General features: G+C 50.0%; 1 protein-coding gene across 2 annotated transcripts; it reads right to left on the bottom strand.

The window, feature by feature from the left end:
• Positions 1–19,443: 19,443 nt before the first annotated feature.
• Positions 19,444–25,788, bottom strand: ARL2 (ADP ribosylation factor like GTPase 2). Of its 2 annotated transcripts, none has more exons than XM_029915102.1 (5): positions 25,649–25,788; positions 22,562–22,672; positions 22,304–22,466; positions 20,775–20,855; positions 19,444–19,934 (listed from the first exon to the last, which is right to left on the bottom strand). In XM_029915102.1, exons 1-5 carry the CDS (start codon positions 25,711–25,713, stop codon positions 19,800–19,802), a joined length of 555 nt encoding a protein of 184 aa, XP_029770962.1. In that variant the 5' UTR covers positions 25,714–25,788; the 3' UTR covers positions 19,444–19,799. The 2 variants fall into 2 exon arrangements, with proteins under 2 accessions (XP_029770962.1, XP_029770961.1); XM_029915101.1 differs by lacking the exon at positions 25,649–25,788 and adding an exon at positions 24,145–24,465 and having other exon boundaries at positions 22,562–22,740.
• Positions 25,789–26,383: the final 595 nt, after the last annotated feature.

Genomic DNA, 26,383 nt, shown 5'->3' on the forward strand with positions numbered 1-26,383 from the left:
CGAGCCACCCAGGTGCCCCTGAAATCACACTTCTTATCAGCTGAATGGGTTTCCCTTAAGTACTGCAGCCTAAGTTTCTCATCTCTAGAATGTTTAAAATAGGGAGTGTTTCTAATAGAATCTACAACAGTGGATATTTCTTTTTTTCCCTTCTTGGTCTGTCCAACATTCACCTCCACCTCTGTTAGCACCATATCTTTGTTTGAAGATAGTTCTCTAGGGGCACCTGGGTGGCTCAGTCGGTTGAGCCTCTGACTTCGGCTCAGGTCAGATCTCACGTTCGTGGGTTTGAGCCCCGCGTTGGGCTCTGTGCTGACAGCTAGCTCGGGGGCCTAGAGCCTGCTTCCGGTTCTGTGTCTCCTTCTCTCTCTGCCCCTCCCCCTCTCATCCTCTGTCTCTCTCTGTATCAAAAATAAATAAAACATTTAAAAAATTGAAGATAGTTCTCTATATGTGTAGCCCTTCAGCCTCCTAACCCAGAATCCAAAGGTGCTGGCTCCTTTCCTTACCCCAGGTCCTGGGTGGGGGTGGAGGCCTCTCTCTCCTGAAGCCTGAGTATCTTTTTTTGTAAATTTTTTAAACATTGATTTATTTTTGAGAGAGAGAGAGAGAGAGAGAGACAGCGTGAGCAGGGGAGGGTCAGAGAGAGAGAAGGAGACACAGAATCCGAAGAACGCACCAGGCTCTGAGCTGTCGTCACAGAGCCTGACGAGGAGCTCAACCCACGAACCGTGAAATCATGACCTGAGCCGAAGTTGGACACTCAACTGGCTGAGCCACCCAGGCACCCCATGAAGCCTGAGTATCTTCAGTGATGGACGGAGGAGGGCACAGTGCCTGGCAAGGAGACCAATTTGTTCCTGGTGTAGTGTTGGTTGCAGATTTAGCAGCCCAGCCTCTGGGCACTCCTGACATCTGGGATCTTGAGATCTCCATCAGAAGACCATGAGTCCTGGGTATCCTTCTGAGAACCATCCTTTTGGCTGGGGGCACTTGTGATCAGTATCCGGGACAGGCCGACACAGACCCTGACTGATGCCACCACTGCCAGCGGTAGTGTGGGGAAGGTGCTCACGTGCTCAAGGCCACTCCTGAGGCTGGAACTCAGATGTGTGGGCACTGTCCTGCCAGTCTCCAAAAAGAGGCGAAGCAAACTCCCAAATGAGATTTGTAGAAGCTCAGACAGAAGGTAGATTATCCAAGAGGTATTAGGGAGGAGGCTGAAATGGGGTATCCCCTGGAACAATACACACCTCTGAAGACCCATTTTATTTATTTTTGAGAGAGAGAGAGAGAGCACAAGCAGGAGAAGAGCAGAGACGCAGACACAGAACTTGAAGCAAGCTCCAGGCTCTGAGCTGTCAGCAAAGAGCCTGACGCAGGGCTCGAACTCACAAATTCTGAGATCATGAGCTGAGCTGAAGCCCAACGCTTAACTGACTAAGCCATCCAGGCACCCCTGAAGACCCCTTTTATTTTTTTATTTTTATTTTTTAAATATTTTTAATGTTTATTTATTTTTGAGACATAGAGAGACAGAGCATGAGCAGGGGAGGGGCCGAGAGAAAGGGAGACACAGAATCTGAAGCAGGCTCCAGGCTCTGAGCTTTCAGCACAGAGCCCCTTATGGGGCTCAAACTCCTGAACTGTGAGATCATGACCTGAGCCGAAGTCAGACGCTCAACCAACTCAGCGACCCAGGCGCCCCTGGAGACCCCTTTTAGACATCACTTCTGCCCTCCCAAACTCACAGCAGGACTGGCTCCAAGTCTTCTTCTTGCCCTTAATTCCTTCTCCTCCCTGGCCCTGAAGTTCCCAATACTCTGCTTTTTCATTTTTTTTCTGCCCTGTGCCCTCTATGCTAGTCTCTGTACACTGAAGAAGTTCTCAACACCAGACTGAGTGGACACGCGGGGTCTGTACTTAGCCTTGATTTCATGTTTCATTTGGTGTAAACATCAGAGAGCCTCAAAGTATGAAAGGGAGCCCAGAGCGTCTTAAACAGTAATCAGACACACATCAGGTGTTTAGGTGAAAGCGTGCAGGGGTGCATGCAGTTTCACCGACTTCCAGGCAAGGGCAGTGGGTCTGTTTCTTACCTGCCTTCTGGGGGCACACGGGGCTCGGTAGCTCATGATGCTATCGCTTTCGACAGCCTTGAGACCAGATCATTGCTGATGTCTCAGTGGTTTCCCCCTTTGCCCTCCAGGGCTTACAAGACATGTTCTAGAAATAACTCCACAGTGCCCCCCTTTTGTTTTTCAGTTGGAGAAACAGGGGTTGTCATAGAAGTGGTGAGCGCCAGGGTATTGCTGAAGAACACCTTGGGTGACGTGTTAGAGGAGCAAAGAGACATCATCACATCGATGACTGCGACAAAGGGCAAGATGTGTAGCAATGTTATAACAGGGTTAAACCAGGAGTGCGGATTGACCGAGGAGAGCCAGTGTTTTGTGTTGATCGGGTTGGAAATATCATTGAGAGTGTCAGTTGTAGCTTGTTGGCTTTCTTTTTCTTTTTCTTTCTTTTTTTTTTAATGTTTATTTATTTTTGAGAGAGAGAGACACAGTGCTGAAGTCCAGGTCTAGCAGGTCCAGGGTTCCCCTGAAGGATGGGCGGTGTCGGCAAGAGTGAGAGAGCCTCGAGTTTCTTTCTGATCACCAAGCAGGCATCTCTGCTCTGTCTGATTCTCAGGCTTTATTTATGGTGAAAGGTACAAGGACCAGAAAGAGCAGTAAATGACTTCTCATAGATAATTTTTACAATTTTCCAGGACATGGGTTCTGCAGAAGTTACAATTCTAGTAGTAATGATTGTCATAAAAAACTTAGCTACAGGCACCCATGTTGTCATAGGTATTTTTTACAAAACCTCGGGTCTAGCCTAAAGGAAGTGACCTTTAACCAAGAGGCAAACAACATTGTTTAGTAAAGGTCAGTTTTTTATGAGTAAGGGTCATTATAACTCTATTTATAACTCGTTATAAACTCTGTTTATAACTCTAAGAGAAAGTTCCCAGAAAAGCAGGATTCTCGGGAGACACAATGCCTGCTCTCATAGTCCCAAAGATGATTGATACATTTTATTGCAGTAGTGACTTTTACAAAGGTGTCCAGGCCCAGAAGGTAGTCAGTTATCAGTTAATTGCTTAGGGGAAAATTATATGTTGCATTAGGATGTATCTAGTTTATTCATCTTTTCCCTGACCAAGTGCAATCACGCCTATGGGACAGGGCAGGGGGACAGGCCACTTCTGACACTAATCAGGAAAGCACTCTGAGGTTTGGTGCCCAAGCAGAAATGAGTTTCAAGAGGGTAGATTTTGGGAGCTATCTGGGGACAAGAGACCGTGCATACTTGCCTTACCCTCACCAGGAATTTTCATTCTCTTGGTGAGTTCAGATAGCTCCCAACAACACAGAGCATGAGCAGGAAAGGGGCAGAGAGAGGGGGAGACACAGAATCCGAAGCAGGCTCCAGGCTCTGAGCTGTCAGCTCAGAGCCCGATGCAGGGCTCGAACCCGAACTGTGAGATCATGTCCTGAGTCGAAGTTGGCCACTTAACCGACTAAGCCACCCAGGCACCCCGCTTGTTGGCTTTCTTGTTGAAGCTCTTGTCATTGCTTTTGTAATCTGACTTTCATATTGTCCATGGAGACATTTAGGGGTGAGTTGCATGCCTGAATGAGATGTCAGTGTATCCGATTCCAAGACTGATTGTGTAAAGTGGGAGTGATCCAGTAGGTTGTAAAATCTGAGTTGTGATGGGATCCACAATGCCTGTTGATGCTCTCCTGGCCTGACAACAGCAGCTTCTAATGCCTGAAGTCAGGCGAGGATTTGTTGATCAATCCTCACCTGCTCTTCTAAATTTAATGTCGTGTTTTGCATATGTTGATTTATTTGGTGTGAGGTCTGTAAAGAGCTCGCTAGGGAGGCAGCTGCCTTGGCCACCAACGCTGTAATGGCTGAAAGATGGCCACCAAAAAAAAAAAAATGCCCAGAAATCTCTTGGTTCTTTTTCTTCCTTGTAATGCAGAGTCAGGTTGTTGTCATGGGGAACCCCCACCCCCAGGCCTGCCATGGTCAATTCCACTGGACTGGTAACCAGAGTTGTGCATTTTGTTTGGCGACATAAACAAAGGTTATATGTAAATGTGGTATGTTTATAGTCGAGAAACGGGGGGTCACCCGTGTTTTGTTTCCTATGAAAGTAGTGTGTCTCTCATGAAAATCTGGAGTTTCAGATGCAAGTAAGAAAATGCATGGCCTTGGAGTACATGTAGGAGTGCTCATTAGTTTAGGGCTAGTTAAATTTGCCATGTGCAAGTGTAGTGGGACCATGTCTAAATTTTCTTTGAACAAATGGCAGGCCAATCCTCAAAGAGGAATAAGCATTAATTAATAATTAATGAGCATTATTAATAGAGGAATAAGCAGTAGTGGAGTATTTGAGTCCAAGCAGTGGACCTGCAAATCCAGGATTCCATATGGGGTTAGAAGTATCAAAATGGAAAGGAAGAGACTAATTCCAAATATGTCCTTCCCAAGTTTTATTACTTTCCAACACCATTAGCCCTTGGGGTCCCCAAGAATTGTATTGTTAAACAGGGATATTTGGGTAAAGCTACAAGCACGGCGAAGGGCCCATGAAAGACCATCGTAGGACCCCATCTCCAGCCAGGGTCTGGTACACACTGGCCTCGAAGGTTTTGGTACTCATTTCCCCTCAGCCAGGTTTCCTCCTATTCCTACTGTGAAAACAAAATGTTGATATTTGCTAGTACTTACCCGAGATCCATTTTTTGGTGTTTCAGTTACGCTATTCATATACCATTGTTTGTGAAGAGGGACACAGAGGCTTTGGTTAGTATTGAGTTTTAGGATTGTGATAGAAACATGGAGGGATGCCCAAGTGAGGAAAGGTCCAGTTTATCAAAAGCCTGTATGATAGATAGTTGGATGAACCATCAACATCAACAGGAACCCAGTGTCCTCTGGTAATAGAGGAGTCATTAGATGAGATAGGAACTTTGAGATCTTCCCAGGAGACCACATTAAACATCGCGGGGCTAAGAAGATGAGTCCAGTAGGTGAAAGTGGAGTGTGGTCAGCAGAAAGAAGCAACAGGTAAAGAATTTTTTTTTTTTTTTGGAGTGACAGAGAGAGACAGCGCAAACAGGGGAGGGTCAGAGAGAGAGGGAGATACAGAATCCAAAGCAGGCTCCAGGCTCTGAGCTAGCTGTCAGCACAGAGCCCGACGCAGGGCTCGAACCCACGAACTGTAAGATCATGACCTGAGCAGAAGCTGGACGCTTAACCAACTGAGCCACCCAGGCGCCCCCAGGTAAATAATGTAGACACATTAGCAGGTGTATTACCTTAACTGAGTTGGCAATAAGGCAAGAGATGACAGATAGAAACATACTTTCAGGGGTCACGGGCATGCCCATGTTGATTAGTACCTCTTCAGCCTTGAGGTTAGTTTTTTAACATCACCCCAGGAAATGTCTCAGTTGGCTGAGTGATCAGTCTTCCTCTTCTTTGGATACGACAGACATGCTGTTGGGAGGGGTCCCCGTCATCAGTTGGAAGTTTGGTATTGGATCCTTGAGTCCCCGGTGGCAGTTCATGATGTGGTTTTATTGATGGAGCAGGTACCCACACAGGACCTTGAGGAGAAAGCACAGCAGCATAACCTCTCCCCCAGGTCACCAGTTGTGCTGGATGCTTCCAGGTTGGCCTCTTATTGGGCAATCTATGTCATTACCTTGGGTTTCGGGAGTTTCTGTTCCACTTGAAAATGTTTGAGCATAGCAGAATGAAAATGTGTCTAATTGTAGGTGATTTAGTATAAACAGAGTTCTTATTATTCTTGCCTTAGGGGTGCATTCCCCCCTTTTTTCACAAACCTAGTTTTAAGAGACCATTTGTGTGCTCTCTGATGGCTTGACCTTGGGGCTCTAAGGTATTCCAGCAGAGTGGTGCATTCTGTTATAAAAAGAGTGATAATTGGGGGCGCCTGGGTGGCTCAGTTGGTTAAGCCTCTGACTTCGGCTCAGGTCATGATTTCACAGTTCGTGGGTTCGAGCCCCGCATCGGGCTCTGTGCTGACAGCTTAGAGCCTGGAGCCTGCTTCTGATTCTGTGTGTCCCTCTCTCTCTTCCCTTCCCCGCTCATGCTCTGTCTCTCTCTGTTTCAAAAATAAATAAAATATTAAAAAAATGTGTATGCATGCATGTATATTAAAAAAAAAAAGTGATAATTGTTGTGAGGTGTGAGCCGGGGCATCATGGGTTTGATCTTTTGAGGCACCTCCATCACTGTAAAGGATTCAAGTAAATGGGAAATAGTGGTGAAATATGCCCCCCCCCCTTTTGGGCGGAAGCCCCTATGTAGCCAGAAAGCATGTCTATGGACACATGTACCCATTGAGTTTTCCCAAAAGATGATATGTGTGGAACATCCATTTGCTATAACTGATTGGCTCTTAGGCCCCAAGGATTTATTCCGTGGGGTAAGTAGGTAGGGGAGAATTGTTGACATTCTGGGCAGGAATGAATGCCATTTTTTTTTCTTTATAAGGAGGAATAGATGGGGCACCTGGGTGGCTCAGTCGGTTAACATGATCTCACAGTTTGTGGGTTCGAGCCCCATGTCAGGCTCTGTGCTGACAGCTCAGAGCCTGGAGCCTGCTTCTGATTCTGTGTGTCCCTCCCTCTCTGCCCCTCCCCTGCTCATGATCTGTCTCTCTCTGTCATTCAAAAATAAATAAATGTTAAAAAAAATTTCTTTAAAGAGAAAGAGGAATAGAAAACTATTTGGATAGAGAGTCTGCGCCTTGGTGAAAAAAGGAAGGAGACGTAATCACGGATAAAAAGAGTGGTCTTATTAATAAGGAGTCAGTGGGGCCATTTCCATCTGTAAGGGGCCCAGGCAAGTGAGAATGGCTTCCACTATGAAATCTAAAAATGAGGTGATGACGTGTTGGTAAAAGCGCTTGGACTTCTAGAATCATACTGAGCAAAGGTTGATGGAGATTATCATTGAGAGTGGCACAGGGAAGATCATTAAGTACTTGAGCCACATACTGGGAATCGGTCATTAAGTTAATTCATTGGTCAGGGCGCCTGGGTGACTCAGTCAGTTGAGCGTCTGACTTCGGCTCAGGTCATGATCTCAAGGTTCGTGGGTTCAAGCCCCATGTCAGGCTCTGTGCTGACCACTAGCTCAGAGCCTGGAGCCTGCTCTGGATTCTGTGTCTCTTTCTCTCTCTGCCCCTCCCTTGTTCAAGCTCTGTCTCTCTCTTCTCTCAAAAATAAATAAAATGTAAAAAAAAAAAATTAAAAAAATTAATTCATTGGTCGATTTAAAAATGTTTTGAGGGCTAACATAGCAGCAGCCAGTTCACCCCTGGGGGTGGAAGTAGCCGAGCAGTGTGTGGGCGTGTTTCCAGGTTGTCCCTGTACTGACACCTGTCCCTGTACTGTCCCTGTACTGACCCCTCAGGGGGGTTTTTTTGAGCTGTCAATAAAAACAATAAGAGCATCAGGAATGGGATGTTTTGAAATGAGGGGTTTAGCAGAGAGATGGAGAAATCGAAGGCCCTGAATCCTCTTCTATGTGGGAGAGAATTGAAAAAGTGACCTGTGTAATCTACCACAGATTCGAGAAAGTTCGTTGTGGAGTCCAAAGATAGTATATCTCGTCTTTGTTAATTCGTGGAAAAATTAGATACAGGGTCCGGTCCGGTAAATTGAATGGCGTGATTGCCATCTTCTCTGATTAATTGCAGTTGGAGTGACATATAAGGAGATACCCTTTGGGCTGGGAAGATCAATTTAACCATTCAGTGATTACAGATCTGATAGGCAAAAGTTGACGAGGAACTCCAGTAGGGGAATGGGGTGTGTTTAAAAGTTTAAAAGTGAAAGGAAATTGAGATTCCTGTAGATCAATAAAGGTGATGGAGGCCATGGGCTCGCAGATATAATTGCGATAGAGCTTTTGATGTGGCACGTGGAGGGGAAGCAGGGCTAGGGGCCCCTTTGAGCAGATCGAACAATGAAGTAAACTGGTATGTTGAGACTCTTCATGTGGGTCTGAGCCAACTGATACGCCCTAGAATGGTTGTAGTAAACTAAGGGTTCATGCGTGAGGAAGGTGAATTTTTATGTGCTGTGGAACGACATCGTTTTGTAAAAGTTTGTATCCTAAATATTTCCATGGAGTTGATCTTTGAATGTTTTCAGGAGCGATGAGGAGACCGACGGAAGTGACTAAGAAATTGTAAACCATTTTCGGGGCGCCTGGGTGGCTCCGTCGGTTAAGTGTCTGACTTCGGCTCAGGTCATGATCTCACAATTTGTGTGTTAGAGCCCTGCGTCCGACTCTGTGCTGACCGCTAGCTCAGAGCCTGGAGCCTGCCTAGGATTCTGTGTCTCCCTCTCCCCCTGTCCCTCCCCTGTTCATGCTCTGTCTCTCTGTCTCTTAAAAATAAATAAAAAATGCAAAAAAAAAAAGAAATTGTAAATCATTTTCAAGAATGTTTTGTTGGGGGGCTGCTAAAAAAATGTCATCTGTGTAGTGATGAGGTGCCTGGGTGGCTCACTCAGTTAAGAGTCCGACTTCAGTTCTGGTCATAATCTCACGGTCTGGTCCGTGAGTTCGAGGCTCATACCAGGCTCTGTGCTGACAGCTCAGAGCCTGGAGTCTGCTTCAGATTCTATGTCTCTCTCTCTCTCTCTCTCTCTCTCTCTCTCTCTCTCTCTCTCTCTCCCCCCCCCTTCCTCCACTAGCACTCTCTATCTCTCAAAAATAAAATAACAAAATAATTTTTTTTAATTAAAAAAAATTTCATCCATGTAGGGAGAACTTGGAGAAACAAGAACTCGGAAAATTGTGCTCCAGCGGGTGTTAGAGCAGGTACCACCAAAAAATTGACACGTGGTGGGGCTGTTCATTATGCCTGTGGTTGGAATTTCCCTGGAATCTCTGTGTAGGTTGATGATTGTTGATAGTGGGGACAGAGAAGGCGAATTTTTCTTTGTCATCTGGGTGTAATGGAATAGTGAAAAAGCAATCTTTTTTTTTAATGTTTTTTAAATTTATTTTTGAGAGACAAAGATAGCGTGATCAGAGGAGGGTCAGAGAGAGGGAGATACAGAATTGGAAGCAGGCTCCAGGCTCTGAGCTAGGTGTCAGCACAGAGCCTGATGCAGGGCTCGAACCCACAAACTGTGAGATCATGACCTGAGCCGAAGCCGGAAGCTTAACCGACTGAGCGACCCAGGTGCCCCAAAAAGCAATCTTTCAAAGCAGGGATACTGATGTTGTGATCCGGAGGAATTAGAGCTGGGTTCAGAAGGCAAAATTGCAATGGTCTCATTGGGCTCATTAACAGCTTGTAGGTCATAGAGGAGCCTCCATCTACCTGGGCTTTCTGGAATGCAGGAAATAGGAGTGTTCCAAGGGCCAGCTGAAGGTTTGATATGACCTAGATTGAGCAGTTCTTTTTTTTAATTTTATTTTTTATGTTTATTTATTATTGAGACAGAGAGAAACAGAGCATGAGTGGGGGGGGGGGGGCGGGCAGGGAGAGAGGGAGACACAGTATCTGAAACAGGTTCCAGGCTCTGAACTGTCAACATAGAGCCCGACTCGGGGCTCGAACCCACGAACCATGAGATCATGACCTGAGCTGAAGTAGAACCTCAACCAGACTGAGCCACCCAGGTGCCCCAAGCTGTTATTTAACTAGTATTTGAATTTGTTTAAATTTTTCCCCCACTAAAGGCCATTAATCCACCCAGTCCTTTCCAGGACAGTTTGAATAGGGTTTGTTTTTTTTTTCCAGCAGTGGCCATTAGAGTAAATTTGTGTATGCACAGGTTTGGTTGAGTAAGCAGGTCCCAACCCGATATTGGGAGGTTAAGGACAAATGGCCTTATGGTGGCCTGACGTCCTTCCATGTCAGTAGAGATGACCTGTCATTTGCTTTGTAAAGGAGGTCCTTGTCCCTGGACTCTCATATGGCCAGTCATGTGTTTTGATAACTGTAACGTCCGCCCCAGTGTCGATTAGCCCATTGATTAGTTTGTGATTTTTATTTGTATAGTAGGTCTTCCTCTTTTTATTTTTAATGCTTATTCATTTTTGAGAGCAGAGAGAGACAGAGCACAAGTAGGGGAGGAGCAGAGGAGAGAGGGAGACACAGAATCTGAAGCAGGGTCCAGGCTCTGCACTGTCAGCCCAGAGCCCGATGTGGGGCTTAAATCCACGGACTGTGAGATCATGACCCGAGCCAAAGTCGGCACTCAACCGACTGAGCTACCCAGACACCCCCAATTTTTTTTTAATGTTTACTTTTGAGAGAGACACAGAGCATGAGGGAGGTAGGGGCAGAGAGAGAGGAAGACACTGAATCCAAAGCAGGCTCCAGGCTGTCAGCACAGAGCCCGAGGCAGGGCTCAGACTCACAGACCATGAGATCATGACCTGAGCCAAAGTTGGACACTTAACCAACTGAACCACCCAGCCATCTCTTGAAAAGTAGGCCTCGATTACTGTATGGGCATGGCCCAGAGGGCCTCATTTTTAGTGCTACCAAAACCTTTAGGGCAGCGCCTAACATTGGCAGTTGTGATAAGGTAATATAAGTACGCAATTGTGCTGTAGGGATATTTGTGGGAATTTCTGTGCAAACAGAGGATGTAAGCATTGCCCCATCCAGCCCGCTGGTCAGTCGACGCAGGTCCTGAGGGAGGGGGTGAGAATGGGGTAGGGCAGGGAGCACAGAAAATGGAGGCAAGACAAAGTCTCTGATCAAGCCTCGTTTATTGAGAGAACACAAACACCTTATAAAGGGTTCAAGGCGGGAAGCAAGGCAGCTGACCTAGGTTGGTTGCTAGGAAACAGGGTCAAGTCATTAAGGCTAGGGTAAAGGAGGAACCAAACTGAAGTTTTTAGCACAGCGCCTGAGGGGCCAACACTGCCCTTCCTGCAGGCAGCTGATCTTTGTTCTTCTGGCAGCTCCAGACAGAGCATAACATTAATTTCTCCAGTAAAGTCAGAGTCAATAACCCAGGTAAAATAAATATGCCCTTTAAGGAAGTGCTAGATCTCCCCAATATAAACCCCCTGTAACCGAGAGGCAGAGGGCCACAATGCCTGAAGGCCCCCTCTTGACCTCCCCCACAATATTAAGAGCTAAGCTGGACTTACAGGGCGAATTAAGTCCCACACTGCCAGAGGTGGCACCCAGGTGCCCCGAGATTAGTCCAGGTTTTGATCGCAGGGGTTGTTTATTAACATGGGTGCCGGAGTCCAGCTCCAGCAGGTCCAGGGTTCCCCTGAAGGGTGGATGGTGTGGGCATGAAAGAGATGGGAATTGGCGAAAGGGGAAGGGAATGAGAGAGCCGAGAGTTTCTTTCTGATCACCAGGAAGGCTTCTCTGCTCTCCAGTCAAGCATCTGCACTGACAGGGGAGTCCGCTTTATTTATTAAAAAAATGTATGGGGTACAAAACAGGAGTGACAGTCGCCTTAGACAATGATTCCTATTGACAAATTCATTGGTATGTAAAAATTTCCCAGAACATAGATAGGTGGACGTATAATCTTTATCAATAGTGAGTGAGGTAGGTGATTTAGATGCTTATCACATGGGGAAGGAAGGTATCCTCTGTGGGGGACCAACCCATGCACCACAGTCGAAAGGTCCCGAGTAGGGGGTTGGTGTCCGCGAAAATATCTCTAGAAAAGAAGACAAGACAGACAAGACAGACAGCGTGGATGGTGGGTGGTAAAAGCCACGTTTATTAAGATAGCCGGGGTCTTATACACCATGGGTGATTACATCCTTTCTTTAAGGATTACATAGTTCAAGGTCCCTGAAGTAAAGACATGCTCCAGGGAAGGTTATTCTTATCAGTAAGTAACAGGTTTAAGTCATTGCAAAAAGAAGAATCCCCTATTAATAATCTGGTTTTAAACATATGATGAGCCTGAAGACTTCTATGAGGAGATATACATTCCTTAAGGCCCTTCATTAGTTATTCAAGGGTGGGATGCTTATCCTTAAGCAAATCTTTTGGGAGAGGATTATGTTCACTCCCAACAGCAGACAAAGAGCCAGAAAATAAAGTAAGGGAAGGTCCCTGACTGACCCAAGTTGATTCAAAGCCTAAAAGTATATGCCTCTTTGCAAAGTAATGAGAAAATCATAGGATGAACAGAAGCCACATGTGCGGCCCAAGAGGCCAAATATTGTTTGAGGGTTATTATTGCCGACTGGGCCCCAACAGTCCTCAGCATTCAAATACCAGGCAATGTTTTTAGCACAGCAAAGGCAAGGGTTAGTCCTTTGTGAGAGGGTCAATAGCCTGTTTTCTTGAGGGGAAGAAAACAGGTTTCTCAGGAAATGTACGATTTGCTCCCATTAACACAAAAGAAGAAATTTCTAAAGTCTCCTTCACAAGGTACAACTCAGAGATGGCTTTCAGCACTTGGGGATCCATTCCTTGGCATCTATGTTCCAAATTTGGGGTGTCTGACTCCTGTTTTGTTTCAGGGAGCAGGAGTCAGCACCCCGCTTCAAGTTTCCCTGAATCGGATTACCTTGGAATCTCTTTTTGATCTGCATGGATTGGCCCAGTGACAGCCTTTTTTACATCGTGGGCACCTTTGAGTAGGGCGTTTTTTTGTTTTTTGTTTTTGTTTTTGTTTTTTTATGGTTTTTTTTTTTAAATTTATTTCTGAGAGACAGAGAGAGACAGTGCCAGCAGGGGAAGGTCAGAAAGAGAGGTAGACATAGAATCTGAGGCAGGCTCCAGGCTCTGAGCTGTCAGCACAGAGCCTGACGTGGGACTCGAACCCACAAACTGTGAGACCATGACCTGAGCCGAAACTGGACACTTAAGCGACTGAGCCACCCAGGTGCCCCGAGTAGGGCATTTTTGAAAGTGCCCCTCCTTTCCACATTTTCAGGATTTAATGCTGAGGCCAATAACAGCCTTACAAGATTCAGTCCCCACATTTGGGCAACTTTAATCATTTCAGCAATATTGGGGTTTTGTCCCTTTCAAGAGGCAAGGGCCTCTGGCAATCCCATTGGTGGAAATATAAACTGGTGCAGCCGCTCTGGAAAACAGTGTGGAGGCTCCTCAAAAAACTATCCACAGAACTCCCCTATGACCCAGCAATAGCCCTGCTAGGGATTTACCCAAAGGATACGGAAGTGCTGATGTGCCTCAATGCTCATAGCGGCACTGTCTACAAGAGCCAAATCATGGAAAGAGCCTAAATGTCCATCACCTGATGAGTGGATCAAGAAGATGTGGTATATATATATATATATATATATATATACAATGGAGTACTATATGGCAATGAGGAAGAATGAAATACGGCCATTTGTAGCAAAGTAGATAGACCTCGAGGGTGTCATGCTAAGTGAAATAAGTCAGGCAGAGAAGGACAGATGCCATATGTTGTCACTCATAGGTCTAACAGGAGAAACCTAACAAAGGATCATAGGGAGGGGAAGGGGGAAAGAGAGCTGGGGAAATCATGAAAGACTATTGAATACTGAAAAGGGATCATGGACTGAAGGGGGAGGGGGAGGGAGGGAAGGGGGTGATGGTCATGTTGGGGGGCACTTGTGGGGAGAAGCACTGGGTGTATTATGGAAACCAATTTGAAAATAAACTATTAAAAAAAGAGTAGAGTATCTTCATAAATTATTTGGAATTCTACTGTACAGGAAATTTGTCTCTTCTCCCCTGTTAATTTATCCAGTTATCTATTTATGTCAGTATGGACTTCTGGATATTTATTTAATACCTGGGTTATAATTCAGTTGGTTTTTAATTATTTTATTGACAGACTGTTCCACCTTTAGCCACTGGAGGGGCTCTTACACCTGGTTCTTGTGTCCCTTTGAAATACTCCCATCTTTGTGGGTTTCGGTTGTTGTTTGGGTTTTTCAAGCACTTCCTTTTGGCACCGTGGGACGCTGCACACTCATCTTGTACATTTCCTGCCTCGGTTCTAAAAGGAATCCTGCTTTCTTTTATGGAGGAATAGTATTACCAAACAAGATCTAGGTGCTGGGGTATGTTGGATGCTACTGAGATGTCCTGGCTCCTAGGCTGTCTCAGCTGGCAGAGCAAGAAAATATATGCCTGTATACTAACTTTGCATTAATATCTCTGTATGCAAGCATCTGTATCTTTATTAAGCTAAACATGAGTTTGAACTGGTGTCTCTAATTCTGATTCATTACCACATGGATCTTATAACCTCTTCCCCTTGCTTATCTGTAACTTTCCACATCAACAGTGAGAAACCTGACTTCCACCATCCACTATTTGTTTACTTAATTTTTCATTTCCACTAAAAAGAGAGAGAGAGAGAGAGAGAGAGAGACAGTGCGAGCAGGAGAAAGTCAGAGAGAGAGGAAGACACAGAATATGAAGCAGGTGCCAGGTTCTGAGCTGTCAGCACAGAGCCCGACACGGGGCTGGAACCCACAGACTGTGAAATCATGACCTGAGCTGAAGCCGGACGCTTAACCGACTGAGACACCCAGGTGCCCCGCTTTTTTTTTTTTCTTTATATGGGAAAGAAGTAAAGCTTTTGGAATCAGAGTAACCTGAGCATTTAAACTTTTTTCCCGTTTTTTATTTATTTTTGAGAGACAGAGAGAGACAGCACGAGCAGAGGAGGGTCAGAGAGAGAGGGAGACACAGCATCCGAAGACAGGCTCCAGGCTCTGAGCTAGCGGTCAGCACAGAGCCCGACGCGGGGCTCGAACCCATGTGCCAGTTGAAGAGTTAAGACACTTTGAGTGTCTATGTTATCGGTTTGTCTTATGACACCAGTCTGGAGTCTGTCAATAAAGGATATGAGGGGCTCACTGGTGCCCTGTCAGATGGTGGCGAAGGAACCCGTAGGTGTTTGAGCATCGGGAATGCGATGCCATGTCTTCGATGCTGCGTCAGCAATCTGCACAAAGGCCCGTCAATCCATACCTGTTTGAGCCTGAATAGTCATAAAAGTTCCTTCTCCCAAAAGCATATCCAATCCAATTCCATTGTTTAGGCTGTCCTTGGCAGTGACGTGCATAGCATCTTGAAATTCTTGTAACCATGAAGAGTATTGGGCGATACTGAGAACCGCTTTAGCTAAGGTTTTCCAGTCCCAAGGGATCATCTCATATCCCGCCTATAATCCCTTTGGTAAAGGTGCTCGAGAATCCGTTTTCGCATATGTTTCTATGGGCTCCTTAAACACCTGGAAAGGGAGGTGATCATGTCCCAGTGCCTGACCTTGTGCCTTTTATTTTTTTTATTTTTTTATTTTTGAGAGATAGAGACAGCATGAGCAGGAGAGGGTCAGAGAGAGAGGGAGACACAGAATCCTAGGCAGGCTCTAGGCTCTGTGCTAGCTGTCAGCACAGAGCCCGACGTGGGGCTTGAAGCCACGAACCGTGAGATCATGACCTGAGCCGAAGCCAGACGCCTAACCCACTGAGCCACCCAGGCGCCCCAGAACATTCGTTCTACCATAGAGAGTGAAGGGGCTGAGGGCGTTAAGGCAGGATCCTCTGGTGGGACCAGAGGACAAGGCAAAGGAAGAGGAGGGTCCTTTATATTATTTGAGTTGGGGTAGGACACATTTGGCGGTGCATCAGGGGTTACATATTCTGGGGCCTTAGCTATAATGGGAGGTGGAGGTGGTGGATTGAGGGTGGAGGCGTCACGTCCTGCCAACTATTTTATCAGGTTTTTCTTGCAAAGCATGAACGGGCAATGCAGCATAAATTCCAAGTGTAAATTAGAGATCCTTATTGGGCCAAAAGCATTAAAACTTTTTTTTTTACATTTTATTTATTTTTGAGAGACAGTGCAAGCAGGGGAGGGGCAGAGGGAGAAGGAGACTCAGAATCTGAAACAGGCTCCAGACTCTGAGCTGTCAGTACAGAGCCGCCTGATGCGGGGCTTGAACTCACAGAATGTGAGTTCATGACCTGAGACAAAGTCTGACACGTAACCAACTGGGCCACCCAGGACCCCCTGAAGTCAGACTCTTAACTGACTGAGGCACCCAGGTGCCCTGAGGCAAGAGCATTTTTTAACCAGCACCCAATGTGCTCCCAATTGGCCATTTCAAGGGACCCCTCTGCAGGGTACCGTGGACATTGCTAATATGGAATGCAATTGGGTTAAATCCTTGTCTGGGACTTTGCATCCTGATGATTGCAAAAGCACACAGAGTTGCTCCTCATGTGTATTCTGCTGTTTAGATCATGGAACCTCCATGACAAGCAAACAGGAAAGGGACAGCAAGAAAAACAGAGAGACGAGAAATTCTGCACACCTGAAAGGAACAGAAAAGATCAGGGACAGTCTTCCCAGCTCCTTGCAGGCATCGAGTGCGATAATTCCTACCAGGATGAGCGGACGGACGTCCTTTCCCTTCCTCAGGCTTGAGAGCCGAGGTGCGCAGCCAGCCCAGAACCAGTGACTCTTCGGGTCCCTGTTTGGGCGCGCCTGTCACCGCGCCCTGAAGAAGTTCTCAGCACTGTTGGGAGCTATTTGACCTCACCAGTAGAGTGAAAATTCCTGTTGAGGATATGGCAAGTTTGCACGGTCTCTTGCCCCCAGATAGCTCTCAAAATCTACCCTCTTGAAACTTTCATTTCGGTGCTTGAGCACCAAACCTCAAAATGCTTTGCTAATTAGAGTCAGGAGCTGGCTGTCCCTGCTCCCTGTCCCTGAGGCGTGACTGCACCTGGTCAGGGAAAAGATAAGCAAGTAAACTAGATACATCCTAATGCAACACATAACTTTCCCTAAGCAATACGGATAACTGACTACCTTCTGGGCCTGGATGCCTTTGTGATAGTCACTACTGCGACAAAATGTATCTGTCATCTTTGAGGCTTGAGAGCAAGCAGATCTCCTGAGAACTTGTCTTTCTGGGAACTTCCTCTTAGAGTGATAACAGCCTAATGACCCTTACTCATAAAAAACTGAACTTTACTAAGGAATGCTGTTTGCCTCTTGGTTAAAGGTCATTTCCTTGAGGCTAGACCTGAGGTTTTGTAAAAATACCTATGACACCTTGAGTGCCTGTGGCTAAAATTGTAAAACTTATCTATTGGAAATCATGTACTGCCCTTTCTTGTCCTGGTACCTTTTGCCATAAATAAACCTTGAGAACCAGACAAGACGGAGACGCCTGCCAGATGGGCAGCGGTGCTTGTCTGGGGATCAGAACCAAAACGCAAGGCTCTCCCACTTTCCCTTTGGCCTGCACCGTCATCCTTCGGGGGACCCCTGGACCTGCAGGAGCTGGACTCCGGCACAGCACCAGACTCAGGGGGCCTGCTGGGCTGCCCCTGCGAGAGGGTAGCAGCAGCGGGGGGCTGCACTTAGCCTTGACTTCATGTTTCATTAGATGTAAACATCAGAGAACCTCAAAGTATGAAAGGATTTTAAACATTAACGAGACACACATCTGGCGTTTAGGTGAAAGTGTGCAGGGGTGCGTGCAGTTTCACCGACCACCAGGCAAGGGCAGTGGGTCTGTTTCTTATCTGCCTTCTGGGGGCGCACGGGGCTCGGTAGCTCGTGATGCTACCGCTTTCCACGGCCTCGAGACCAGATCATTGCTGATGTCTCAGCGGTTGCCCCCTTCGCCCTCCAGGGCTTACAAGACATGTTCTAGAAATAACTCCACAAAGCCCCTTCCTCTCTGGATCAGTTTCCCCCGCCCCCGGCCTTCGGACTCCAGCTCCACCATTTCCATCAGCAGGAGCAGCAGACAGAAGAGACCTCTCAGCCCTTAACCAGCAAGAGGGAGCAAAGTGCCAGATCCCCAGCTGCCAGCCGGGCCTCCCACACTCCCACTGGGCTGAGCACCGGATGCAGACTTTCTGCCACAGCTCACACTCCCCATCTGCAGGCCTTGGTAATGAGTATAACCTTGTTATTTTTCTCCAACCATGCATAATTCACGCTTTAAGCCAAGGATGCTGCTTACTAAGGGCCCCCAGGAGGACTTAAACCCTTGCGGTGACTCATCTGGATCAGTGGATGGCTGAGTTCACATCCCGTAGACCTGCTTGAGCTCCTACTGGTTCAAACAATGATAATTATAGCTAACACTATACAATGCTGGTGACACACAAGACACCCACCCATTGGTCCTTGTCCCAAACTTAGCAGGTAGGTGCCATCTCTCTCCCCAGAAGGGGACACTGCGGCACAGACAGGTTAGACAATTTGCTCAGTGTCATCCGGTGAGCGGCAGAGCTGGGGTTTGGTTCTGGAGCCCGGATGTGCTTGTGCGTCACAGGGTCTGGGAGCACGGGGACCACACTGTCTCATACACAGGACAGGTGGTTTTAAGTTTCTACACTGCAGGACAGGCTCTGTTCTAAGTTTGTCTACCTAACACCATGTCCCTTCATCCACCCTCAGAGAGCCCGGATTTTGCACATTTCCTCTCCAGGAGGGAATCCTCGTCCCCGTTTAGGAGCAAATCTCTGGGTCTCTTCCTCCTCGCCTTTCCCTTGGGAAAACTACCCTTTCCTCAATACACATTAGGCCTCCTCTATCTGGCATCTGAGTTTTGAGCAGAGAAACAAACAAAAAAAGGCCACCTAAAATAGTTTAGTACGGTGTCATGTGGCTAAACGTGCTGGGTCCAAATCCCAGGGGCCCTACTTCCTAGCTGGGTGGCTCAGTTAAACATCAGACTTCTGCTCAGGTCATGATCCTGCTTCTCTCTCTTCGCCTCCTCCCCTCACTCAACTGCACCCCTCCTCTCTCAAATAAAACAAAACAATTCATCTGTTCTCTCCCGTGTGGGGGCAACCCTGCTCCCAAGGGCCTTCCCTGCTGTGTTAGCAAGTCCTGCTTGACGCTCACATCCTCTTAACACCTGAGTCCTCTCCTCTCCCCACTTCCCAAGAGCCCTTGCTCTTCATTTCTGTCAAACGGGTCCTTGTGCTTGAGCCAACGCTGCCCTGGACAGCTGTGTAGGTGGTGCACTGCTGCAGGTTCCTGACCACAGTGGCAAGTTGGGAGCTGAAATCCAGTCCGTATTCCATTTGTGAGCCCGGATGCGGGGCTGCGTCCCCTTTCCTTACTGACCCGGGGCAGCGGCTGCTCTGTGCAGTAAACCGTCCACCCCCTTCCTCCACCCAGAGAACATCTATTCATTCTGCACACCCCACTTTAACGGCACTCCCTCGGAGAAGCCCGCCCGGACTCTTGCAAATGGAATTAGCTGCAGCCCTGTCCTGTGCGCTGCTAATTCTTGGTCTGTCCCTGCGACACGGCCAGCGGCTAACCCTTCGCTTGTGTGCCCTGCTGCGCCGTGGGCTCCAGGCGGGTCCCTTAAAGCCGTGGGCTCAAGGAATGACTCCACCCGGAAGTGGGGCAGAGAGCGGTTTATTCTCACAGCTGAGCACAGAGTGAGGCCCACAGCCTTGGTAGCAGCAGAGGCGGCCCCCTCCCAGCCCCAGCCCTCTCCCCCGTGGTGTGGCAGCTGCCTGCGGGCCGGGTTAGATCCCGGGGCACAGCCAGGGCGGCAGCCCTCCGGCCGCCGGGCAGCAGTGGGCAGCGTTAGCAGCAGCAGCAGCAGCAGCAGCAGGTTACGGAGTGGGGCGGGGGGGTGGCAGTCAGGCTGGCTGACTGCCCTCCCCCCCACGGATGGCACTCCATGAGGGCCGGGGGCGCGGGCTGGACAGTGGGGTGGGGGCGGGGCGGGGGGCGTGTCTGGATCGGTTCAGTCGGCGGTGAAGATGCGGCTGGAAATGTCGTCCAGCAGCCAGTCGATGCCAGGCAGGAGGTTCTCCCCGGTGACGGCGCTGCAGCCTTGGATACACCAGTGGTGGCTGTGGATGGAGTCCAGCTCCAGGGCCTGGGGGGAGGGGACGCAGATGACAGTGGACCCTGGGGACCACGGGCCCCGCCCACCCACGGCCCGTCCCTCTCCCAGCCCACGGGGAATCCATGTCTCCCTCAAGGGCCCGCTCTCAGAAGCCTGCTCGGGCCCCCGGGGGAGAGCGGTCAGCCGCTCAGGGCAGCTGGGCTCCTGGGACCCTACCACACCCGCGCTGCCCCTCAGTAACGAATAGGCTCTAGGATCCAGGCATTGTGCTCTGCGCCCCACAAATGACCTCCTATCTGTCCTTCCCAAGACCCAGTTAGCCAGGGATCAGCGGCCATCTTACTTAGAAGAATACGTCAGAGAGGTTAAGCAACCTGCCTTAAGTCACACAGCCAGGAAGTGGCAGAACCGAGTTCTGACCCCATTCTTTCTCATCCTGGTGCTCCAGCTCTAAGAAGAAGAGGTGGACTGGATGCAATCTGGGGTCACAGCGGCCTGTGTTTAGATCCTGGCTCAGCTGCTTCCTGGCTGTGTGACCGTGGGGGAGTTACCTAGCTCCCCTAAACCTGCTTCGGCATCCAGAGAGTAGTAACAACAGTGCTTAGTTCGTGAGGCTGGGGTGAGGATTGAATGAGTTAACCCGCGCCAAGAGCCTGGCCCGGCAGCACTGGGTGCTGGCTGGCTGCCATCACGTGGGCAGGACTGCCTTCCCCAGGCTCTGGGGCACTGCCATGTCCCATCACTCTGAGTCTCCAGCGGCCTGCGTAGGTCCTGGCACGCAGAAGGGGCCACTCAATGCTTTTAAACAAGTTGACAAAGAAAACATGTGCCCCTTTTCCTGCATGAACCTGCGCTAAGGCCTGGACTCACCTCACGGATGGCGTTCGAGGACAGCGCTCCGGGGAGGTCCTGCTTGTTGGCAAAGATGAGGAGGGTCGCTCCAGCCAGGCGCTGGGGGGGAGAAACAGGGGCGGTTGGGAGTGGGGGCTCAGAAGGCGGCCCGGCCCCTCCTCCAATCACCTAGAGATCAACCTTGAAGATCAAGGCAAGGCCCCAGGGTGTTGGAGAGGCCCAAGCGGGGTAGCACCGTGGACACAGTCTGTGAGTCCTGCCAAACTTGGCGGGGGCGGAGCCCTGGGCTGGGGCCCGGTGGGCACCTCTCTCCTCTATGCCTCAGTTTCCTCCTCCATAAATGGGAAGGGGGTGACGGACATGATGATCCCCAAGCCCTCCAGTTCTAGGCTGCGCCCATGTGATGACCTGATATGCACAAAGAACACAACTGTCCAGGGGGCCCTGGGGTCTGCTGGAAGTGACCTTTCCCTCTTCCAAGTTCACGTTGCCCTTCAACTGTGCACCATCCTCATACGCCTCACTCTCCGTCTCTGCTTCCAGTTACTTCCACATGTGTTTTCCTGCTGGGAGTCCCTCTATGGAGGCGAATCCAGTCCTGATAAATGGCCTCCAGGTGCCAGGCTGAGGCTGAGCAATGACAGTCGTGACCTACTGGACCCGCCAGACACCCCTTGGACGTGGCTACTGCTATACCAGGCGACCATGTCCTTGTGTGCCCAGAACAGTCCTGTTGATGTCTGTTGTCCCTGCAGAATTACTAACAGCTCCCTCTTTCATCCTTAAAAGCATCCTGGTTTTCAACTAAATGCAGTGCGGTGACCTGACAAATCCTGTAGCAGAGAAAGGATACTGGTGGGAAAACTGGTGAAATCCAAATAAAATCTCTAGTGAAGAGTGACTTACTGATGTTACTTTCTAAGTTCTGACAAATGCATGGTGGTTACGTAGGCTGCTAACAGGGGAAGCAAGGTGAAAGGTCTATGGGGTGTCTCTCTTCAGTATCTTTGCAACTTTTCTGTAAATCTAAAATATTACTTATACTTTGGGTGATCTTATAACATATTCTCTGGGCCAAAACAGTTTAATGCGTGTCTTAACAATGAGGAAGTGGAGGTTCAGAGAGGTTAAGTGCCTTGCCCAAGGTCACACAGCAGAGAGGCCAACTCCCAAGCCAGGCTCCTCTGCCTCCCGAAGCATCACCGCTGGCCTCGGATCATCCTCCCTAAAGCCCATTCAAGGTGCAGAACCTGAAGCTCAGGGTGGTGAGGCAGTGCCACCACAGGGACACAAACCCAAGTCTCTGTTCAAGGCATGTCCTGCCCACGGCATTGTGGGTTTCCCTGAACCAAATGCACAGTTTGTCTCTGCCTCCTGGAGGGCAGGCACCTGGTGAGGGCTCAGGGAAGGAATAGACCCCGCGCTAGGTGTCCCCTTGGGGTCACGGACGGCTCAGGGAGTCTGCTCGCACACCCACGTATGTGCACCAAATGTGGGGGCCAGGCTAGAAGCTGGGCTCCTCCCTGCTTGGCCAGCACCCTGCCCACCTCCTCCACCAACAGGCTCTGGAGCTCCCGCCGGCAGTCCTGCATGCGCTGGCGGTCGGCGCTGTCCACCACCCAGATGAGGCCGTCCGTGCTCTCGAAGTAATTCCGCCAGTAGGAGCGCAGGGACTTCTGGCCGCCCACATCCCAGATGTTCAGCTTGAATCTGGGGGGGAATGGGGTGGTCAGAGGGTCAGACCGGCCCCCCTCCCTCCCCTGCCCTCCCCTGGGCCAGCCCTCTGAGGAGGGGGTCCCACTCACCCCCGGTGTTCCAGGGTCTTAATGTTGAAGCCCAGCGTCGGGGAGATAGTGTCAATGTCTTCCCCGTTGAACTTCTTGAGGATGGTTGTTTTGCCAGCATTGTCCAGGCCTCTGGGGCACAGCGGGTTAAGGAGAAGTTCCCATGCTCTGCAGGGTGGCGACGTCACCGCAGTGACCCTCTTTTAGGGGACCAATCGGTTCCCGCCATGTATCAGGTTGGTTGAGCACGTGCCCAAGCCACAATTTATCGGCCCGTGATAAATGGGAAGGTATCAAAAAATAAAGATTTTTATCATCTCTTCCTGACCAGAGGTTCCTTAATTCACTCTACAATATTTCTTGAATACTTACTATGTGCCAGACCCTCTTCCAGTGCTGGGGTACCCCAGGGTCAAAGTCCCCACCCTCATGTGGCTTCTAGTCTAGTGCGGAGACAGTTGAGAGAGTGCAAACAAATGAGAAACCAGGTACCATCGGCTCCTGGTGAGTTTAAGAAGTATGAGGCTTTTGGAGAGGTCCTCTCCAGAAGCTTCCTTTAGCTCAGGCACCCCTGTCAGGGTCTCGGGCTGAGGCCCAAACTAGAAGAAGCAGGCTTTCCAAGGACCAAGGGAAGAGCATTCTAGGCAGAGGGAGCAAGTATCTGGAGGTAACCACCCTCACTTTTCTGTTTCTGGAATATTCCAAACCCTCTGCTGATGAGCATGCAAACAAATGGGCGAGTTCACCAGCTGGAAAGAACCACCCTCCTCTGTCCTTCCAACACTTAAGGGGGCTTGTGGCTGGGAGCGGGCCAGGCGACTCAAACCAGTGGGATGAGGGTCTCCTTCCTGAGACCCGGCCTTCACCTCTGATTTACACCCCTCACCCCCCCCCACCCCCGGCTGCATCATCCACTGGATCATTCCCATCGGCAGACAAGCTGGTGTCTCTCCCAACTTAGGAGAAGCAAACATCACCCTCTCTTGATCCCTTCTCTCCTCTACTTATTTACCTCCTGCCCCTTAAAGCAAATCTCCTCAAAACCATTGTCCATAAGCACCTTCTCCAATATCTGTCTTCCTGCTCCTTCTTGAGGCTTTCCCTCCAGCTGCTTCCCTGAAACCGCTCTTAACCAAGGTGCTTAAAGACCTCATGTGGTCTTCCTGCTCCATCTGACAAGTGGCCTGCCCCTCCTCCATTCCCTCACCTGGTTCTCACACCCCGACCTCTTATCTAAGTACCCCTCCTTCTCTCCTCCATTCACATTCATCCCTAAGAGCTCTACTGCTTCAGATACCATCATCATTATTTTTTGTAAGCTTATGAGAGAGAAAGAGCACCTACACAAGCAGGGGAGGGGCAGAGAGGGAGAGAATCCCAAGCAGGCTCTGCACTGCCAGCGCAAAGCCAGATGTGGGGCTCTAACCCAGGAACCGGCGAGATCATGACCGGAGCCCAAATCAAGAGCCGGACGCTCAACCAACTGGGGCACCCAGGGGCCCTGCAAATTCCATCTTTATGCTAATGACTCCCAGAAATACACATCCCACCCAGCTGCTCCCCTGAACTCAGTCCCCGTGTCCAACTGCCCATGTGGCACTTACGGGAGGTCTCCGAGGCACCTTGCACCGCCACACCTGAGCTCTCCTCTCTGCACCTGCTCCTCGCCCCCTTCGCCATCGCAGCAAGTGATTCCTCATTCTTCGAACCACTCTGGCCAGACACCTAAGAGTCAGGCTTGGCTTTCTTCTCCCTGTCACCTTGCGCCCAATCCAGGAGCCATTCCTGCTGGGCCTGTGGTCCCGATGTCCCCCATCTTCCGTCACCTCACTCCTTCTAGCCTGATCCAAGCCACCGACCTAACTCGCCTGTGGTGTGGTGTGGCAACCGCACACCGCAGATCACGCCTCCTCTCGGCACTTCTCATTTAAAGCAAAAGCCAAGACCCAAAAGGCTTTCTTCTGTCCCCTCGGTCCTAATCTAGTAATCTCTTCCTTGCTCACTCTCTCCAGCCACACTGCCCTCCTTGACATTCCTTTGAACACACTGGTGAGTTCCTCCTTCCAGACCGGTGCGCTGGTTCCTTTTGCTTCAACAAATTTTCCCAGATACCCACATGCTTCAGCCTCACCTCCTTGTCATTTTCTCAGTTGTGGCCTGCACTGACCACCTTATTTAAATTGCATTTTTCTCCATACATCCTACACAGTTTACCTATCTGCTTTCTCCCCACAGCAGTACAGACCGTCCAAGACGGAAGGGTTTGGTTTTGCTTTTCTACCCCAGCCCCTAGGAAAGTGCCTAGCACGTAGTAGGCAGTCAGTAAACATTAAATTGGATGAGTGAATTCTCTGTGCTTTTGTCAGATCTCTTTAAAACAGACATGACGTGACTACTATAAAGTTATTTGTGTACTTAAATGTCTTCCCTCCCGTTAGGGGGACTCCGGGGGAGACCCGCCCAGCTCTGGGATCGCAGAGTCTCTACGCGGCCAGGCTCCAAGGAGGCAGAAGGCAGTGCAGGCGCCTGTTAACGGGAGTCAGAAAGTCGGCGGGGCCCTGGGGCCTAAAAGCTATCAGCCTGGAGTCGGGACCGGAGATACGGACCACACAGACGGACAGTAGGACACAGGACTGAAACAACCTAAGGCGTCTACACAGGCCTCCTCCATAAACGGAGGGCGGGGCCCACACGCCCCCGGGATTCCGACCTTGAGGGCGGGGCCGGGGCCTGGCACCCTCGGACAGGGGAGGAAGGTCAGAGCCAGGGAGGACAGCGGCCTCAAACTCAGGCCAGACCGACGGGTGGTGGTGTCCGAGTCGCCTCTGGCCCTTCTCCCCGCCCCCTACAAGGGACATCCGCTCCAGCCGCTGCACCTGTAAGCCTTCACCTTTGGCCTTGGGAACGGAGTCCCCCCGCCCCGAGCCGGTGGTACGACCTCCTCCCGCCCGCCCCCCGCCAGAGCGATTGGTAGGGCCCACGTGCGTGACGCACAATGGGCAGTTGGTACGCGCCGGCCGCGCACCCCGCGCCCGGTAGGGGGCGTCTGGCACCGCCCGCCCGGCAGGGCCCCCGCTACCCTCGCGGCTCCGGCGTCCGGGAGGATACAGCATGAGCAGTCGCAGCTCCCGCTCTTTCTGCTTCATCTTCTTCAGAATGGTCAGAAGCCCCATGGTCCCAGCAGCCCCCTCCCGGCCTCCGTTTCTTTCTAGTCCCGGGACCCCTCTCCCTGCTCCTATTGGCTATCACGCCCACCGACAGCGCAGTCTATTGGTCGGCCTCTCGTTGGGTCCCGCCCTCGCTCCCACGTGACCGGGAAGCCGCTTGGCTGTGCGGCCGAGATGGTCCCTCTAGCGGTGCCAGGGGCTTCTGCGGGGCCACCTGCGTTAACCCTTCGCTTCCCGAGGGCTTGAGGGACGAGGGCACCTCCGTTCCTTCTTCCCCAGGAACCCACACTCGACCAGTAACGGAAACCCGGATTGTGTCTTGGCCGCATAGGGAGTAGGAGTTCTGACTCAGGAGTCGGAATCGAGAGCCCCAAGGATGTTGACAGTCTCGTCCCGGGGCCAGTGTGAGGCCCCGTTCCCCGGAAACAAGGTCCGGGTCCTGCTCGTCTTAGGTCCCAGCATTATCCGGCTTCGGCATCATCCTAAAGCTGCCAGTTACAGGGCCTCCCCCTTTCCCCATCTTCTGGAATCGTATAAGGTGGGCCGGGGATTCTTCATCGCGGGCGAAAATGCCCCCTAGGGGCCGTTTCGAAATGTGCTGGGGCATTTTCGGGTTGTCCGGATGACAAGGTACAGTCCCAGTCGTTTAGAGGACACAGATAGTTGTCCCGCCCAG

The sequence above is a fragment of the Suricata suricatta genome, chromosome 11 (genome assembly GCF_006229205.1).
Source record: "Suricata suricatta isolate VVHF042 chromosome 11, meerkat_22Aug2017_6uvM2_HiC, whole genome shotgun sequence".
Classification (NCBI taxonomy): domain Eukaryota; kingdom Metazoa; phylum Chordata; class Mammalia; order Carnivora; family Herpestidae; genus Suricata; species Suricata suricatta.

Coding starts and splice junctions, on each gene's coding strand:
- ARL2 (XM_029915101.1), bottom strand. CDS start 24,240: ATGAGGAATCACTTGCTGCGATGGCGAAGGGGGCGAGGAGCAGGTGCA. Junction 20,856..22,303: donor AGAGCCTGTTGGTGGAGGAG/GTGGGCAGGGTG, acceptor TCTCCCCCCCAG/CGCCTGGCTGGAGCGACCCT. Junction 19,935..20,774: donor CCTCGAACGCCATCCGTGAG/GTGAGTCCAGGC, acceptor CCCTCCCCCCAG/GCCCTGGAGCTGGACTCCAT.